General features: G+C 39.4%; 1 protein-coding gene across 1 annotated transcript in view; it reads right to left on the reverse strand.

Moving 5' to 3' along the window:
- Nucleotides 1-2,306: 2,306 nt before the first annotated feature.
- LOC139693349 (polyglutamylase complex subunit TTLL1-like) overlaps nucleotides 2,307-18,915 on the reverse strand; it is a 29,900-nt gene continuing 13,291 nt past the window's right edge. Inside the window, exons 5-8 of the mRNA XM_071591476.1 lie at nucleotides 12,461-12,662; nucleotides 9,018-9,248; nucleotides 4,567-4,676; nucleotides 2,307-2,469 (exon numbers count right to left, since the gene is read on the reverse strand). Coding sequence (XP_071447577.1) covers nucleotides 2,307-2,469; nucleotides 4,567-4,676; nucleotides 9,018-9,248; nucleotides 12,461-12,662 — 706 coding nt within the window. The remainder of the gene's footprint in view (nucleotides 2,470-4,566; nucleotides 4,677-9,017; nucleotides 9,249-12,460; nucleotides 12,663-18,915) is intronic.

Below are 18,915 nucleotides of genomic sequence, written 5' to 3' on the forward strand. Positions count from 1 at the left end.
TATCATTACGATACATAAATTAGGAAAGCTAGAGAGGCACAGGCCCTTTCCTGTCTGTTAGCGCCCTGCCTTGAAGTAGGTGTGTACAAAAATTCAAGCTGCATAAAAAATATCACCTAATACAATGCATAATGCCTACATTTCGTACGTGGAGAGTGCATTAACCAGGATTTTCATCAACCTGGATAATTTTTACCCTTTCAATGAGGGTAATCAAGAGTGATTAGCATGAGAGCTACAATTTATTTCTTGGAGATAAGTTCAAAGCATTGAGAATGTCTTCGTGTATTCTCTTCCCATATTTCAATTCCATTCATACTGGTGCACGTTGATATAGATCGGTAGAGAATAATGATACGGTGATAGGAGCTTAAATTCCCCATTCTTTACTCTTAAGGCAATGACAGCTCAACCACTCTGATTGGTCTAGCATAACAAGCAAGTATTAAACAACACATTGGGGCTGTTCCTCCTGAGACCAAGGAACCTACAGAAAAACTTTGACCCATGGCAAAGCAAGAAAATACATAGAAATCATGTTGCAATGTGCTAAGATGACAGCTAACTTAGAAGATTACATTAAATTTCAGTCAATTGACAGTAGAGAGATCCAATAGGCAAAGGGAGAAACCTAACTTAAGAAGGAGACACAAATATTCTGCTTGGAAATTGTATTCCAGTACAAGAACTCTGGGAAAACTTAAGGGCACATGTTTTCCAGCTTTAATGATTGGTATTGAGGGTTTTAGGGAGCAGCTGTGTCCTGAGCCAGAAATATTTGCATTCAATTTTCTGTATCTAATGCAAGCTGCATTCTGGGGAGTAACTTCAGTTGTTCCCAGAGATGTGACCTGCAATGGATTCAAACATTCATAATGATCCAAGGCACTTCATTGCACTTCTCCTTGTGGAAACACACAGCAAGAGGGGTATGTCCTTCGGTGAATGAACTGAACCAAAGGTGTGGATGTATATTAAATGAAAACATGTAGCGAGGGTCCATGAATTGGTGGAAAGTTGGAAAGCATTTCAGATTGTCATCTATACCACTCACCAGGCAAATAATAGCCATAAAAGAGTACCTTAACATTTTAAGTTTTTCACCATCAAGAAAATTAATACGAGTGCCATGAACGCAGTTGACACTAGGCTGGCGCAAAATGCTTCTCCAGTGATCCTCAAATAATACTAATTAGGGAAATTGACGATGCATCTTGTGATTGTTTGTTTCAAGGAGGAGTCAGTTAAACAATAAATGTTTGTTTATAAAACTCCAAGCAGAAGCAGAATATGCAATTGACTTGAACCTGCACCAAATTTGATCATCTGTGTCAAATGCAGCGATGGCAGTGGATGAGACCTTCCACCTCTCCATGAAACTCCTTTTCACTTGTAAAAATCACCAAGCAGAGCCAGTCATGGGCTTCATATCCCAAAAGTCTGACTCATGGGGTGCTGAAGAAATGGCTGACAGCTCAGCTGTACTAAATTCATCCACTGCAGATGCCATGAAGAGGTCAAAAACAAAAAAAGGGAGTGAGAATTATAACAGAAAATAGTACATTGAGTGGATGAAGGCTTCCTAATCATGTTATGTATCAAACAAAATCACAATAATTCACATGACTAGAAAGGTGAATAAAGGCAGGTAGAATGCAAGTGCTCTGAGCCCATCCTCAGGGATAAGGGAGCAGCAATGCAAGTCTCCTCCGATGCATTTTGGTTGTCTCCCGGGTGGATGGATGCTTTGGCTGAAGCAGCAGCAGTGTGGGGAGGAGTGTGCTCACAGAGAGGCTGGAACAGTTCTCTATGCTCATGCTACCGCCACGCAATGCAAGGGGGCGCTTGACTCTCACTAGGATGGCACGCCACTACACATCCGTGCCGTGGGTGATGGCTCATGGACCCCTCCGCATGTCACTTCCCCACCAGTCACCACTTCCGTGACCACCACAATCACTCAACCTCGCTTTCCATCCATGGGGTTCATCGAGGGCCACATTCCCCTCTCCCCAAGTCATCAGTGGAACACCCAATCAGACCATGGACTCTGTGAATGCCACGCATGAGCGAGATGAAAGCCATTCAGATGGGACATGCACCAGATTCATCCTTACAAGACATCAATTTGCAGATGTCTAATTTGAACCACTTATTAACACTAATGAAATATAATTGCTGAGAAATGCTTTCAAATAACAGAATGAAATATTATGAACAAATGGATGAAAAGTTGCCATTTGTGGACATCCCCCGCATGTGTGTTGTAACTGACTCATGGGAGAGGAGGGGGCGAGGGGTGGTTTTCACTTCCACCGCTGTGTGGGTCCTCGCATCTCCCCCTTGGCCTTGGTCCCGCTCGAAGCACCCATGGGATGGGCAGCCTCATCATGGGCCGCTAGCTCCTCGTCCAACAGGAGCTGGAAGTTGCCCAGTGCCTCAGGGGCCGGGATTTTGTTCCATCGGACACTTTGGGTTGGTTCAAAAGAGAGTGAAAACACATCACTAATTCGAACTGATTCCATGCCGTTTCTCAACTGGAGTTCCATTCATTAATAACGAGAATAAAAATGCATATGTCAATAACAATGGGAGATATGCAAGTACATGTAATCGTCAAACGTGATCTACACAAAAAATATAATTGATAATATGAAATTAGAAAATATTTTTAAAAAACATTAATTTGGAGAACTTTTATCACACATGAAAATATGTGATAAAAGTTGAACTCTCTTAGGTTCCGACTAGTCATGAACACTCGTGGACCACATACATTATATCACAACATATTAACTCTCACGACACAATAAGACATTGGTGCCGTGAATTCTCAAAGATTCAAGATAAAAGTGGTACAAATATGGGGGCAACAAAAACCGTAATTAACCCCCTCTTCACACCAAAAATGTAGACATAATGCATTGCATTACATATTAAATTCAGAGATATTTTTTAATAGCCTATAGAACATATTTTTTTTGTTTTAGATAATTCAAGCCAAGGCACTATTCGCCATCGCAACGCATTTACCCAGTTTATGACCTGTATCTGCTGAACTTTCATCATAGGAATGTTTATCAAACATCATCCAAGAAATAAATTATAAAAAGGCATTATGGTGGCATGCCTACGCTGCAAGAAGCATTCTCTGAGAGCAACATGACAATTGTTTTAATGAGTTTTAACATGGGAACTTTTCAACTTACAAATCAGCTCTTAATTCTTAATAACTAAATATACATGCATGTAACATATGTTGTAATGTATTAATTGACAAACCAGGATACAGAGTACATGAAACTATGCGTGTAGCAGGCTTTTTCGCATTGCATTGAGCAGGCTCTTTCTCTGAGACCAAGTTCCTTGCATGCCATAAGATGTTTTTCAGTTTGGAACACAATGTGGAACTTCATCACGCACAGACCAAACAAAAATATGCGACTGCATTTTGTGCATTATTTTCCATAGGGTCCCTTCTCTGATTCCAATTTATTACATAGCTTCACCGGGGGGATCGAGATGGTGCGGTGGCTATTGTACCGGCTGCCCACCCGGAGGGCCCGGGTTCAAATCCCGGCGGCGTTGAATATTTTTCATAGGTATCCCTAATCGAGGTGCTTTGTGGAGGGCACTTTGAGTGAGTACTCCGTCCGTCAGATAGGACGTTAAGCTGCAGACCCCTTGGCGTCTTTCATTAGGAGTAGGCTAATGCTGATGCTTGGTTTCTCTCCACCCTTCATCCTTTCCTGTCCATCCCCTACGGCCCAAATGACCTCAGCCCTCAGTCGCCTCCCCTATATACTACTACTAGCTTCACCAGAAAGGCTTGGGGCATTCTAGTTAAGCAGTGGCCTTCACGCATAAATGCAACCCAGCATCATACTATCACCTAAAACCATTGCATGGAATCTTTAATACTCCCTAGTGGATATTAAGACATTATATGAGGTTTTAGAGAGTAAAAAAACCAAACACATCCTAACTTATATCAGTTCCAGTCCATTATTTTGATTTTGATTCTAGGCTCAAGAGCCGTTAGATTTGAACTGAGCCATCACTGCTTCACACATGGTGTATAACATTCGCACATTCACAGAGTGCTCACAGATTCTTTTCCCCGTGGCACCTGAAGTTTCCCACAAAGTTCTGGGGTTTGCTGAGTCACAAGACTTGGGTGAAGCTGAGGGGCATTCAAAGGAATCACCCACACTTTAACCCTTAATCAGAAGCTAAATGCTCTGCCAACTCTACTATTTTTATTACAGCATTACTTATGCTTTATAAATAAAGGCTTAGAGTAAGAATATTGCTCTGAATTTCATACACAGACAATTGAGCTTAGCAACATTGTAGTTGACAGAAGCCTGAGCTATTTTTATCACTCAGACAATCATGCAATTCCTTTTAGCAGCCAGAGATAAGTTCAGATATGTGATGCACTGCACCGTAAGTTTTATGGGTATCTGACTCGGTAAATATGTCAAGGGGACAGTTTGCAATAGCTTATTCTTTAATATTATGAGTTCATATTAAATTGAGCAAAGATAAAGCAAAATTACTCACTCTGGTATCCCATCTGGTGGGAGAACAACGGATATTATGTTGTCAATCAATTTATACTTCAGAATTCGGTCATTTACAGTGGTCGAAGTCAAGGACGGAGATGCATTGACCTGAAACCAAGGGACAGATTCATGAAAATTCATTTAATTATTTATTTATCCATAGGAATAACCCAATTACCAATAGGAATGCAGAATACCTCTGATAAAAGCTAATACAGTACAAATTTACATACTAAGGGGTGCGTTCCGAAAGTAATGCAATTGAATTTTCTGCGCCCCTCCTTTTCATCGGAGTGGGATCGAACCACTTGGAGTAGGTGGGAGGGGGAGACGCTAAGCTTAGCCACAAAATCAATCTCAGTGCTCTCCAAGCTGTGGAAGCGGCGGGACATCAGTTATTGTAAACCTCTGCGCACCGACTGTGTCATGAAAAAAATAGAATCGACGATCAAGCAACGTTACGCAATTAAGTTTTATGCTAAACTGAAAAAATCTCTTGAGGAGACTAACAAAGTGATTCTGGAGGCTTAAAGGGACTCTGCTCTGTCCAACTCACAAGTTTCGAGATGGTTCAAGGCCTTTAAGGAGGGTCGGGAAGAGGTTCACAATGAACAAACCCAAGAAGGCAAGACTGAGCTAATCAAAATTGAAAACAATGCTCATTGTCTTTTTTGACGGTAAAGGAGTGGTCCATAAGGAGTCTGTTCCTTAAGGACAGATAGTTCACGCCACCTACGATGTGGACATGCTGGAAAGACTCCGAAAAAGGATCATCAGGATGACAAAAGACATCTCCACTGCCTGGCAGCTCCATCATGACAACGCGCTACGAGTCCGTGAGTTCCTGGGCAAACACCAGGTTTGCCCCCCCCCTTCCCCCCCCCTATAGTCCTGACTTCGCCCCAGCAGACTTCTTTTTGCTCCCTCGGATTAAGGTAGCCCTGAAAGAAACCCGCTTTTCGTCCATAGAAGAGATACAATCAGCCGTGACGATGACCTTGCGAGAGGTCGCCGAAGAAGCCTTCCAGGGCACGTACCGGTCATGGCAGAGTCGCTGGAAAAAATATGTAGACGTCCAAGGACAGTACTTTGAATAATTTAAAGTGTTTGTGCAAATCTGTTCAATAAAATACTAAAAAAGATAATTGCATTACTTTCGAAACACACCCTGTAGTTATGAAATTAGTTCATTCTCACTTACATGACTAAATGTAAGTATAGACAATGTGTGTTGATTACATAGGAATTGATCCTTCAGTATATTCATGCCACTATAAAATACATTATACATACAATAGAATCACACCGAATTATAATATTATATATTCAAATAAATAAAAATTAAGAGTGAAAAACAGTAATTGTAGAGCTCCCAATTAATGTTCATTAGAGTACCCCCATAGGTATCACTAAGGTACGAGATATATTTCAATGACTCCTTGGTGCCACCGTGACCATTTTAGGGGCCTCTTCATGCCTCCTCCTCCTTCCTCAATCATCTCACACTCCTCATTCCCTCTAAATACCCCCCCCCACAATCCCCTCCTCTTCAGCAAACAAAAGTAACTTTAGTCACTCCACTTCATACCACCAGACTTTCCCATAAGTGTCTTTTTAGTGACCTTTCCTGGATTATTTGCTGCATGTGACCTAACCACCTAATGTTAGCCCTGCTGATTTTATTTACCACTCTCAGTTTGCCCAACACATCTTCCAGGTATTGATTAGTTTGGATTCTTCACATTCCATTCCAACAACTCATCCATAGATCCTCAATCAGACTATCCCATTTCATCCAAACCTCTTTTCCCATTTGCTTGCCTCTCTAAACCTTGAATGACAGCCAGTCATATGATAATTGGATACATATTCATTTTATTGTCATTACTTATATTCTTTTATACACCTGTATTTATACCGTCTCAATTTTAAGATGTATAATTAGATTAATATTTTTTACATATATTAAAAAATATCCAACAATGTTTCTTGGTAGGTTTCAATTTATAATAAGATGAATTACAAAGGTGTTTTACCTTTCAAGGACATACTACCTTGATCAAAAAGTTCCCGGAATAACCACCGTGTGGCGCTCCCATCGTTCCGATTTGAGTTCTGTTTTTTTTTTTTAAATTGGTACATCTGTTGTTGATATTCCCTTTAAATCTTAGTGTCATAACTTGACATTTGCAAAAGTTACGTAGCCAAGAGTACATCTATCTCTGTGTGTGTTGGCGATTTTTTACAATTGCAGAAATGGATTTAAATTTGCAACAACGAACTTGTATTAAATTTTGCGTAAAAAACGGATTTAGTGGCGCACGGACGTTGGAAATGTTGGAAAAGTGTTTCGGCAACGATTCTCTAAAAAAAACGGTCGTTTACCAGTGGCACGAGCGGTTCAGAAGTGGTCGTGAGTCAATCGAAGATGATGAACGCAGTGGCAGACCATCGACATCGAAAGTCGGTGAAAAAATTGATAAAGTAAAAGAAATGTTGGTCAATAACCGCAAATTAACCATCAGAGAAATAGCGGAGGGCTTGAACATTGCCTATGGATCCGCCCAAGACATTGTGGTTAATGATTTGGGTTTCCGTCGTGTAGCAGCAAAGTTGGTGCCAAAAGACCTCAATTTCATGCAAAAAAGAGACCGTGTTGACGTCGCAAAAGACATGATTTGCGAGGCTGAATCCGATCCCACATTCATCAAAAGGATCATTACTGGAGACGAGACGTGGGTTTATGAGTACGACACGCAATCCAGACATCAGGCAAGTGAATGGCGTTCACCAAATGAGCCGAGACCAAAAAAACCACGTCGTTTTCAGTCAAAAAAGAAGGCAATGCTGACGGTTTTCATGGATTACAACGGTGTAGTGCATCATGAATTTTTGCCAGAAGGCCAGACAGTAAACAAAGAGTATTATTTGGGCGTTATGAGACGTTTGCGTGAAGCAATTCGCCGAAAGAGACCAGAAATGTGGGCAGAAAACTCGTGGATTTTGCACCATGATAACGCACCGTCGCACAGTGCTATCATTATTCGTAATTTTTTGACGAAAAATGCAACAAATACCATCCAACAGCCACCGAATTCACCTGATTTGGCTCCCTGTGACTTCTTTCTGTTCAATCGAGTTAAAAAACCATTACGGGGAACGCGTTTTAGCAGCCGAGAGGAAGTAATGGAAAAATCGCAGGAAGCACTGATGGACATACCGAAAACCGAATATAAAAAATGTTTCGAGGATTGGATCAAGCGCTGGCATAAGTGTGTTGCAGTCGATGGGGATTACTTTGAAGGGGACAATATAGATTTAGATGAATAAACTTGTATTTTTAATTTTCTGAATAAATTCCGGGAAATTTTTGATCAAGGTAGTATTCTGCTTTTAGATTAACACATAAAGCCTGGCAGGCATCTTTCACTAGTCTGCGATTGTGCACAGTGTGCAAACTGAATATTGGGGCATAATTCCCCTGCACCACATGGGGAAGTCAAGACTAAATAAGGGAAACTTAAATCATGGCAAACCACTTACTGTGGCCCTTATTTGATGATAAAAAATGAAGAATAACCAAAACAGACTGAAATGGCTTCCCTCATTTGTGCATTTGCTTTGCAATTTTTGGGTCTATCACGTCAGAGAGAGTAGTTGAACTGCTGATACTCATGAGAAAATGTTAACTGCTGATGATGTTGTAATTCCAAAGCCATCACAAGTGTCCTGCGAGCTCCAAAATATATGATCTGCTGTCCAATATAAGATAAAATAATAAAAAACATCCCAGAGCCAAGAAATTAAAGGGAGAATATTGCCAAACATGTCCTTTCTAATGAATTGACACTCACTATCACTGACACTGGACACTTTATATGCACACTGATTTATTGCCTGGTGTGCTTAAACCTTTCTAAGGAAGAAAAAAAGGCACTTGCTCATATTAATTTGTTTCTTAGGGATATCATCTTACCAACTACAACAAGCCTGAATGCACATCAATGGCTGATATGTTATAATAATCTTACAAAACTATGCCATTGCAAGAAAGGAATTTATAATCCTTGAATAATGATAAAATATAACTTTGTAATGAACTTTGTAAGAACTTTCACGAAGATGCTGCACCGCAGTGACACCTAGGACTCAATAAAGCTTATATTTTGTTTAGAGTTACGAAGTTCTACTTTAACATTATTCTTTATGGAACAGTTCCACAAAGTTATTCCTAAAACTATTAATTATATTTATAATCCTTCCTTGTTATCTTTGATTTTGATGGAAATATCCCCAACCCCCAAGCTCTGCTCTCTGCACCAGGCTGTTGATTCCATCACAGGGATGTTTCGTCTGGATCCCAAGCCCTCGACGAGGCCCAGGGCCCAAATTCCTGGAGACATGCAATGCCTCTGCCCTTGGCTCCCATACATTAGCGAGGGCACTCACCTCAATGAGCCAAGGCTTCAAGCGGTCGTCCACAATGATGTCGTAGCCATAGCACTCGAAGCAGTGCCTGTCATTGGCCATGACGGGAGCAACAGCCTTGAGTGAGTGCACGATGAGCCATGAGATGGAGGAGAAGAGCCTCTCGGTGACCGCCTTCCCCCGCGTTCCCTCCAGGTATAGCCTCAGGTTCTGCACACTCAGTTTCCCACCATGGATGCCATTGTACTCTCCCTGCACCAAGAGGAGGCACTTGCATCAGAGGGACAACCCATTAAGGTACACTCTCAACACCCTTCTACATGAAACATCTCCAGCCATATTCACGTCAAGAGTGTGGCCAGAAGAAATGCTGCACTGTGAAATGCAATATACTGTGTTGTGGCAAGGATATTGAAAGTAAATAAATCATATTGGACTGATCTCATCATTCTCAGTCAGTTAGTTGATGCTAGATCATGGCCAAAGAACACAGTGGTTCAAAAGTTCAATCTCAATAAAAAATACTCCAAGATAAATAATGATGCCTAGCCCAATGGAATCACTTTCAACTGATCACATCCTGACTCAAGAGTGATAAATTTAAATGACAATAGATTGGGAAAAAAACTGATATTTTGGAATAATTTGTAATGAAAACAATTATGACATATGAATTACTAAACACTGGTTTCATCCTTAAGAACTTTTGACAGTGAATAATGATTATTTTGATATCACTTTCTCATGCCACAGAGAAAATAAAAATGTGGTTGTCTATTTTCGTTCAAAATGGCTTAATTTACAGTGACTTTAATTTTAAATCAAAATTAAAAAAGTATTTTTAGGATATTTGCTTTTATACAGCTGTTAAATTTCTGAACCCGTACTTAGTTTGTTTTATTCTGGTAAATCAATATTTTATCTGATGTCCTCTTGTATTTTTTTTTCTTTTTTTTGATAGTCTTATAAATTCATGTACAAACCTTCAAGACCAATAAAGCTATTATGATTATTACTTAGGATTTACAACAAAAGGGTGGAGAAGAGATGACATAATACTTAGGTATGGATCAGTTTGGGTTTAGAAAGGAGATGAGTACCCATGGCACCATAGCAATTATGAATTCCTGACTAGAAATGAACATTGACTACCATCATGATTCGTTTGCATGCTTTACTAGAGAAGTGGCTTGATAGAGTAAACCGTATTTGCAGCAGGTAGGAGTACACGGTAGGATCAGATGACAAATCTGGAACCTGCGTTTGTCTCAGACTGCACAGTTGAGGATACCAATTAATATTCACCACTTCTGCCAAAATAACAGTATTTATATTGAATTTAACTTTACAAAATGTAGGAGGATCATAAAAGGACACTTAGATTTTATTAGACAAGAGAATTTTCTAGAGTTTACTAGATATCCAGTTGATAATTGGTTAACTTACAACAACAATATGGTTTTCTTGCAAATGTCCTTTTCCTTCCTGCTCCCTTGCGTTATGCTTATCCCATGACTTGCACAAATATTTGCAACTTCACACAAAAAGTTATCGCAACAACGTGGGACCAATACAACAGATATTATCATATTTGTAGCCACTTTGCGCATACACAATCTAAAAGTCAGCTTTGTTATTATTCAGAGCCATACCTTGACTATGTGCATGAACAGGAATCTTTAGAAAAAGAATACACACATGGTACAAACAAATGCAACAGGAAATCCAAAAGATAAGAGCACTAGGTAGATAGTTATAAAACTTTCTGGTTGTCGGCTGAGAATTGATCAACAGTAAAATAATGCTTTTCCAGCAAGAGATGTTTACTCCACTCTGAAATTTATGCGTAAATACTGCAATGATATAGATTTTGGGAGGGAGTTCTACATTTTCATTCCCACACCCACAGTGTAGTTGGAGAAGAACTTTGGTAAGTGACATGAATGTTTTTGCTACTCTTTGTACCACATGGGTCGACTTCTCATCACAATAATGCAGAAGAATATTTTTTTATAAGAATAGCAATACAATACAGACAGGTTCTGTTCCAAAAACAAGTAGAATCAATTCAGAGAAATATAAAATATAAATCCATTTCTTGCAGATCAAAGTACAAATTAGTTAAATTCTTCAAAATAGCACCTTTTTGTGTGGATGCACTGATGCCATCGCCTCTGCCAGTCACACTACACCTCCTCCGGAAGGCATATTTTTGGGAGAGAGCCCATACCTTGAGTCTATATAATGATTATATGACTATAATTCATTTAATTATGTAATGACACAACTCAAGCAACTTTTAATTATTAAGTAATTTAGAACCACATGTACCTCCACAACTTTTCTTAATGAGAGGATTAAGTTAATTAATTTGGAATGTTTATTGAACTGCCATAGAAACTACATGGCAAAATGATAAAGGGCAATATTTTCAGTCAGCTGTGTATGTTCAAGGTTTCACTTTGATAGTGCGTGGGAGTATATAATGCCATGCAAAAGATAATATTATATTGTTTCACATTGTAACCTAGCTTCTCTCAGGGTGAATGCATTGTTCTACAATGGATCGTAAGTAATGTGAGCATATGCTGTATGCTAATAAAGTTAAAATTCAAACTCTCCAATTCATTACACCAATGGCTGCTTGATGCAGGTAATGTATCAATGATTAGTAACCAAGTCCTTAAAGAAAGTGTATTCCTTTTAACAATTCTTTATGACAATATTGTGAACATTATAGCAATCTGATCTCATCCATGCAAAGCTGAGCCTTGTTCTCAGTAATAATTAGAGTTCATGTAAAAATGACAAAGGCCCACAATAAATAATTTTATAAACAAGATAACATTTTAATGTTCAACAAGTTCACAGTTTGTGTATAATCTGCTTCTCGCCTCTAAGCCTTCATCATCCCCTCTATGCAGTGTTTACATCATCCCACAAACCAATAAGGAAGACTTTGAATGAGAGGGAAAAGTATTTATCGGTTAAACACAGAGTGAATGCATTTATTAAGAGTAAACTAGAATCCTTAGCTGCCATGAAATCGGTGCCAATATTCCAAAGAAGTTGAACAATGTGCATCTATCAAAATCCATATATGTGTTTGCACCAATTTTCAAGGAATGCATTGGTCATTAATCATAAGTTTAAATATAAATAATCACTCAATGGCACATTTCTGAGGAAACAAACCCTGATGGTGACTGATAGCGATGCATGCCAATATATATTTTTTTCTAAATACCAGTCATCATATATCATCACATTTCTCTTTCGCAGATTAATATGCTCCTCGGACCTAAGGTTAGAGGGCATGAAATTTGTCGATAAAACTGCCCTTTCCCTCCAAGCACACATGAAATACATCCACAATGGATCATGCGAGCACACAAAACCAATGAGACAAAAACATGAGATAGAAATTAAACCAGGAGGGTTGACACAGCCCCCATATTACAAACCCCATGCTTCTGCACGGAGACGTTGGTGAGGTGGACGTACATGTTGTCCAGTTCCTGCGTCCCAGTATCATACTTGACAGTGCAGAAACGGCAAAAGCCCAACTTGAAGAGATATGCCTTCAAGGGACGGAATGATGTGACGAGGACATAGAGGCGGAGATCAAACTTCTTGCCCCCAATCAGCAGTGGGTTGTCTATGTACCTGTGGCAAGGGGAATGAAAGGGGGAGACCTTGGGTGAGGAGGCCATTGGCGGCAGCCAACACCACTCTCGGGCCACCACAACCACCAAAGAGACAGCTGCTTGCTTCCATTAGTATTACTGTTATCGTTACATGAATCCATTGATTGGAGGTAGGTTTGGGGAAGTTCCAGAAAACTATTACAAAATCTCATGGGCTTCCAACGGACTATTCTTCAACACAATTTGCACACCTTTGGACTAAACTAATTCCCTTTTAGTTCCAGAATTTAACTTCCCTTCATGCCATCTGGAATAGCTTTAGTCTTCCAGTTTCCTTTCCCTATTTACCTAATGCTTTCCCAATTATTTGACTCTTGGCATGCAATACACACTACATACATCAGTGTACTTTTATACTATTTATAATTTCTTTATTCAATATCTTATCCATAATAAAGCATTTGATTAATTCTCTGTTCACACCATTGTCAATGTTCATGTAGAGTTATGTTTGTTGCACACTGAACCAATGGCAAAGAAATGATTCTGATCTTTGGGGAGCAGACCCCTTCTGCGGTTGCGTACACGCAGGCACATACATAAATGCCCATTCGCCCATGAAAGAGTGCAAAACCAAAAATTCTCTGCTTTGAAAATTGTTTAAATATCATTGTTATATTTCATATGCCATTCAATGTTATGGAATCAAAAAGTGTATTTGACATTGCATTCAATCTAATTCATTAGTCATTGGCATCAGCAACATGAGAACTTAAAAACAATTTTCAAAATAATAGAATTTTATTCTCCGAAAACGCTTTTTCTCCTTTTCTCCCACTGAACATTTAGACACCCAAAGAATTATGGAAGTATGACTCACACTCGCTACATCAAGGTTTGATTACTAAAGATTGTAGCGCAAGAATTTAACAATAAATATTCATGTGTTCCCATTGAAGTATTTATTAGCTGAATGAAATGTGTTCAATGTGATAGATACATTATTCAGGCATATTAGTGGATGAAATATGCGTTAAAATTTTGGATCCAGTAGCTTAAGTACCATAAAATATATAACAATGATATATCTTTATATATATATATATATATATATATATATATATATATATATATATATATATATATATATATATATATATATATATATACACATATATATGTATGTATGTATATATATATATATATACACATATATATGTATGTATGTATATATATATATATATATACACATATATATGAATGTATGTATATATATATATATATATATATATATATATATATATATATATATATATATATATATATATACATACATTCATATATATGTGTATATATATATATATGCTTTCGTAGAGGTAACACGGAAGTGCCGAATAGTACAATACACAGTAACACACAATATAGAAACACAAAAAAAGAGAAGAACACTCACACGTTATTTCTTGATATTTCGACGGAAACAATCCGTCTTCCTCTGAAGATATAGAAGTAATGACTGCTGGAGTTGTTGAGGTGAGGGGTGCGAGAGAAAGGGAAGGGGGCCAGGAGAACGGGAGGCGAAGGAGGGGTGAGGGTGGGCTTCCACAAAGTAACAATTTTAGGCCACTCCCATCAGTGAACGACATTCAGGCCCGGATGCTGATAGGCCATACAGATGTAAATGAATGCCATTTCAAGTGTTTTTAATTGTATAGGGTTATCGGATGTGGGAAGGGAGGCCAGGACGGAAACATTGTAGCACAGGTTGAAAGGGGTATTATGATGGGAAGCATGTTTAGGGATGGGGAGACCCGCGGACGGGGAGGAGGGATTGCACGAGGCGCGGTGGTTATTAATCCTAATGTTAAGTGGTGTGGAACATTGGCCTATGTAAAATGACGGGCAGAGTTTACAGGTAAGAAAATAAACTACATTCTTGGAAGTGCAAGAGGAATAGGGGAAGGGCGGGAGAGAGTTAAATGGTGGGATGGAGTGGGGTGGAGTGGTGAAAATAGGGCAGGTTTTGCATCTTGCTCGATGACATGGAGTGGGTATGGCTCTGGGGGTGTGAGGGGATTTTGAGAGCGGCCTGGTGGATTTGAGGATATTTGCTAGGTTGGCGGGACGTTTGAAAGTGACAGAGGGGCATTTGGGAAGAAGGTTGGAGGAAGTGTTGTGATTTTTGAGGATGGGGAATAGGTCTTTGAGGATGAATTTGAGAGACTGAATGCCTGGGAAGTAGGTAGTACAGATTGAGAGAGGCTGGGAGTCTGTGGTTGAGGCAGGCTTGGGGGTGAATGTTCCACACCACTTAACATTAGGATTAATAACCACCGCGCCTCGTGCAATCCCTCCTCCCCGTCCGCGGGTCTCCCCATCCCTAAACATGCTTCCCATCATAATACCCCTTTCAACCTGTGCTACAATGTTTCCGTCCTGGCCTCCCTTCCCACATCCGATAACCCTATACAATTAAAAACACTTGAAATGGCATTCATTTACATCTGTATGGCCTATCAGCATCCGGGCCTGAATGTCGTTCACTGATGGGAGTGGCCTAAAATTGTTACTTTGTGGAAGCCCACCCTCACCCCTCCTTCGCCTCCCGTTCTCCCCTTCTCCTGGCCCCCTTCCCTTTCTCTCGCACCCCTCACCTCAACAACTCCAGCAGTCATTACTTCTATATCTTCAGAGGAAGACGGATTGTTTCCGTTGAAATATCAAGAAATAACGTGTGAGTGTTCTTCTCTTTTTTTGTGTTTCTATATTGTGTGTTACTGTGTATTGTACTATATATATATATATATATATATATATATATATATGTGTGTGTGTATATATATATGTATATATATATATATATATATATATATATATATATATATATATATATATATATATATATATATATATATATATATATATATATATATATATATATATATATATATATATATATATATATATATATATATATATATATGCAGGTATACATGGAAAATGCCAGGTGACTCAGGAAGATATCAGCTAGATTATATCCTGGTTAGACACAGGTTTAGGAATAGTGTGATAAATTCCCACAGCTTTCCGGGAGCGGATGCGGACTCAGACCACAATTTAGTTGTTATGAAATGTAGCGTACGTTTCAAAAAGATAAGGCAGGGGCGGCGAGTTAGAAAATGGAATGTAGAAGCATTAAATGGGTTGAAAAGGAAGGAATACAAACAGGCGGTAGAGAAAATAATGGAGGATGGTAAAGGGCTTATTACTATCGAAGAAAAATGGGAAATGATCAAAAAAGGGTTGTCTAAAGCCGCAAAAGACACTATTGGAACCGTTAACGCTAAAAGGACTAGGAAACCATGGATCACGGATGAGATAATTACAAAGATGGATGAGCGGCGAAAATGGAAGAATATAAATACAGAATTAGGCAAAATGAAGTACATAGAATTGAACAATAAATTGAGGCGGGCAACAAATAACACAAAAGACGCATGGTGGAAGACGCAGTGCGAGGATATGGAAAGTCTCCAGAGGAAGGGTGAAATCGGTGCGCTGTACAGCAAAGTTAAATCGTTATCGGGAAGTAAGAAAGGAAGAGCTATGCTAATAGTTAGAGATAAGGCGGGTAAGGTAATAGTTGACGCAGGAAAGATCCAAGAGAGATGGAAGGAGTATATAGAAGAACTGTATAGTAAAGAACTCAGACCAACACAGTTAGACATTGAAAAAGAAAATGACGTAGAGGAAGACAGCTTAGGTCCAGGCATACTAGACAATGAGATAGAAAGGGCATTAAGGGAGATGAAACTAAATAAGGCCGTGGGGGTAGATAACATTCCCGTGGAACTTTTAAAATGCTTAGGAAAATGTGGGAGGAAGAGGCTATATGGGCTGATCCGTAGCATTTATGAGGAGGGAATCTGGCCGGAAGACTTTGTGAGAGCAGTTTTAGTTCCGATTCCGAAAAAGGTAAAGGCCACGTCATGTGAGGACTATAGGACAATTAGTTTGATATCCCACGCAGCTAAAGTTGTTCTCAGGATCATAAACAAAAGGATAGAGAGTAGGGCAAATGATTACTTAGGGGATGATCAGTTTGGGTTTAGGAAGGGGAGAGGTACGCGTGATGCCATTGCAGTAATGAGATTATTAATCGAGAGGAATATAGAACACAACCAGGAGGTATTTGCCTGTTTCGTAGATTTCGAAAAAGCGTTTGATAGAGTGAATTGGGAAAAACTAATGAGTATATTGCAGAAAATAGGAATAGATTGGAGGGAAAGGAGGCTAATCCACAACCTGTACATGTCTCAGACTGCTCAGGTGCGGGTGGGAAACGGGGAGTCAGGATGGGCAGTGTTAGGAAGGGGTGTAAGGCAGGGTTGCCCATTATCACCGTTGCTGTTCAACCTGTATGCAGAGGAAATGATCAAAGAGGCATGGGAAGAACTAGAGGTAGGAATGAAAGTGGGCGGGGAATCCGTAAAATCAGTTAGGTTTGCTAATGACCAAGCTTTAGTTTGTCAGTCAGCCAAGGGGCTGCAAGCATTGCTGAGTGAATTGGAAATTCAGTGCGACAGGTATGGGATGAGAATCAACATTAATAAAACAAAGGTTATGCGATTTTCTAGAAAGAAAAAGGGCAAGCTTAACATTAAAATAGGAGGGCAAAAACTAGAGCAGGTAGAACAGTTTACGTATCTCGGTAGTGTTTTGGACCAACACGGTCAAAGTAGTAGGGACGTAAGGAGAAGAATTGCGCTAGGCAAAGAGGCTTTCACGAGGAGGAGGGAGTTGATGACGGGGACTTTGAGTAAGGATGTTCAGAAAAGACTCGTAAAAACTTTGATATGGAGCGTAGCTATGTACGGCGCGGAAATGTGGTCATTGAAGCAGGAGGATAGACGTAGACTGGAGGCTTTTGAAATGTGGGTGTGGAGAAGAATGGAGAAGGTGAAATGGACAGAGAAGAAAACAAATGAGGAAGTACTTGGTATGGTGGGCGAAGAGAGGGGTTTGTTGGGAGCAATCCTATGGAGGCAGGAAAAGTGGATGAAGGGGGTGTTGACCGGCAGTGGGATGTTGAAGACTGTGATAGAGGGTAGAATGTTCGGCAAAAGAGGAAAGGGAAGGAACAGGATAGGGATGTTGGACGGGATGAAGGGCGGAAGAAAGTACTCAGAGATGAAGAGGGACCTGGTGTAGAGTAGAATTTAGGGTTGTGTTTTGTTAGTAGTCACAAAATATTTGTTTGGTAGTTGTGTCCATCGAAAAACCTACCTTAACCGGTAGATTACCTTAAAAAAAAATATATATATATATATATAAACAGATATAAGGAAAAGGGATAGGAACACATATAAAGGACGAACACAATAAAGGTGGGGAAGGTGGAATCGGACGGATCACAAGAGTAAAAATATTTCCTTGACCGGGAATATATACATATATATATATATATATATATATATATATATATATATATATAATAATAATATATATATATATATATATATATATATATATATATATATATATTTATATATATATATATATAGTCCAGTGGGTAGAGCGTTGGACCTCTGACCAGAGGGTCCCGGGTTTGATTCCCGGGCAAGGCACTCTGGGCACCTGCAGCTCCACCCAAGCTTTGTGATTTTTCCGGTACCATATCTTCCTGGGAAACCATAACCGGCACAGGGACAGGAACTGGCCCCCCTACCCTGACGTGTGAATTTCACACACCATTGGGCTTAGTAATGGGTGAACTCTACCATCACTTACCAAATCGACCTTCGGGTTGATTACTGCGCTTATGGTTTATACATACATACATACATACATACATACATACATATATATATATATATATATATATATATATATATATATATATATATATATATATATATATATATATATATAATTGGCTGACAAAACATAACACAAATAGAAAAGAATAGACACATATAAAAGAACACTTACACGGTAAATTGTTCGAGCTTTCGGCCCTCTCAGGGGCCTTCTTCAAGAGAGACTGAAAATATGCTATGGAACAGGAGAGGGGAAAGAGTTATGGGCGTGGAGGGGAGGTGTGGAGGGGAGGTGTGGAGGGGAATGCTGGGAGGGAAATTAAATATGGCGGTTAAGGGTGGGAATTTTAAAGGAACGGAAGGATAGTATGTAGGCGGATTCACGAGTTCTCACCTCTATGTTGGTAGCTGAATCAGGTAGGGATTCTAGGATGCTGAGGGAAAAACACTGGT

The sequence above is a fragment of the Hetaerina americana genome, unplaced genomic scaffold, assembly GCF_022747635.1.
Source record: "Hetaerina americana unplaced genomic scaffold, ioHetAmer1.1.p SCAF_47, whole genome shotgun sequence".
NCBI classification, from domain to species: Eukaryota; Metazoa; Arthropoda; class Insecta; order Odonata; family Calopterygidae; genus Hetaerina; species Hetaerina americana.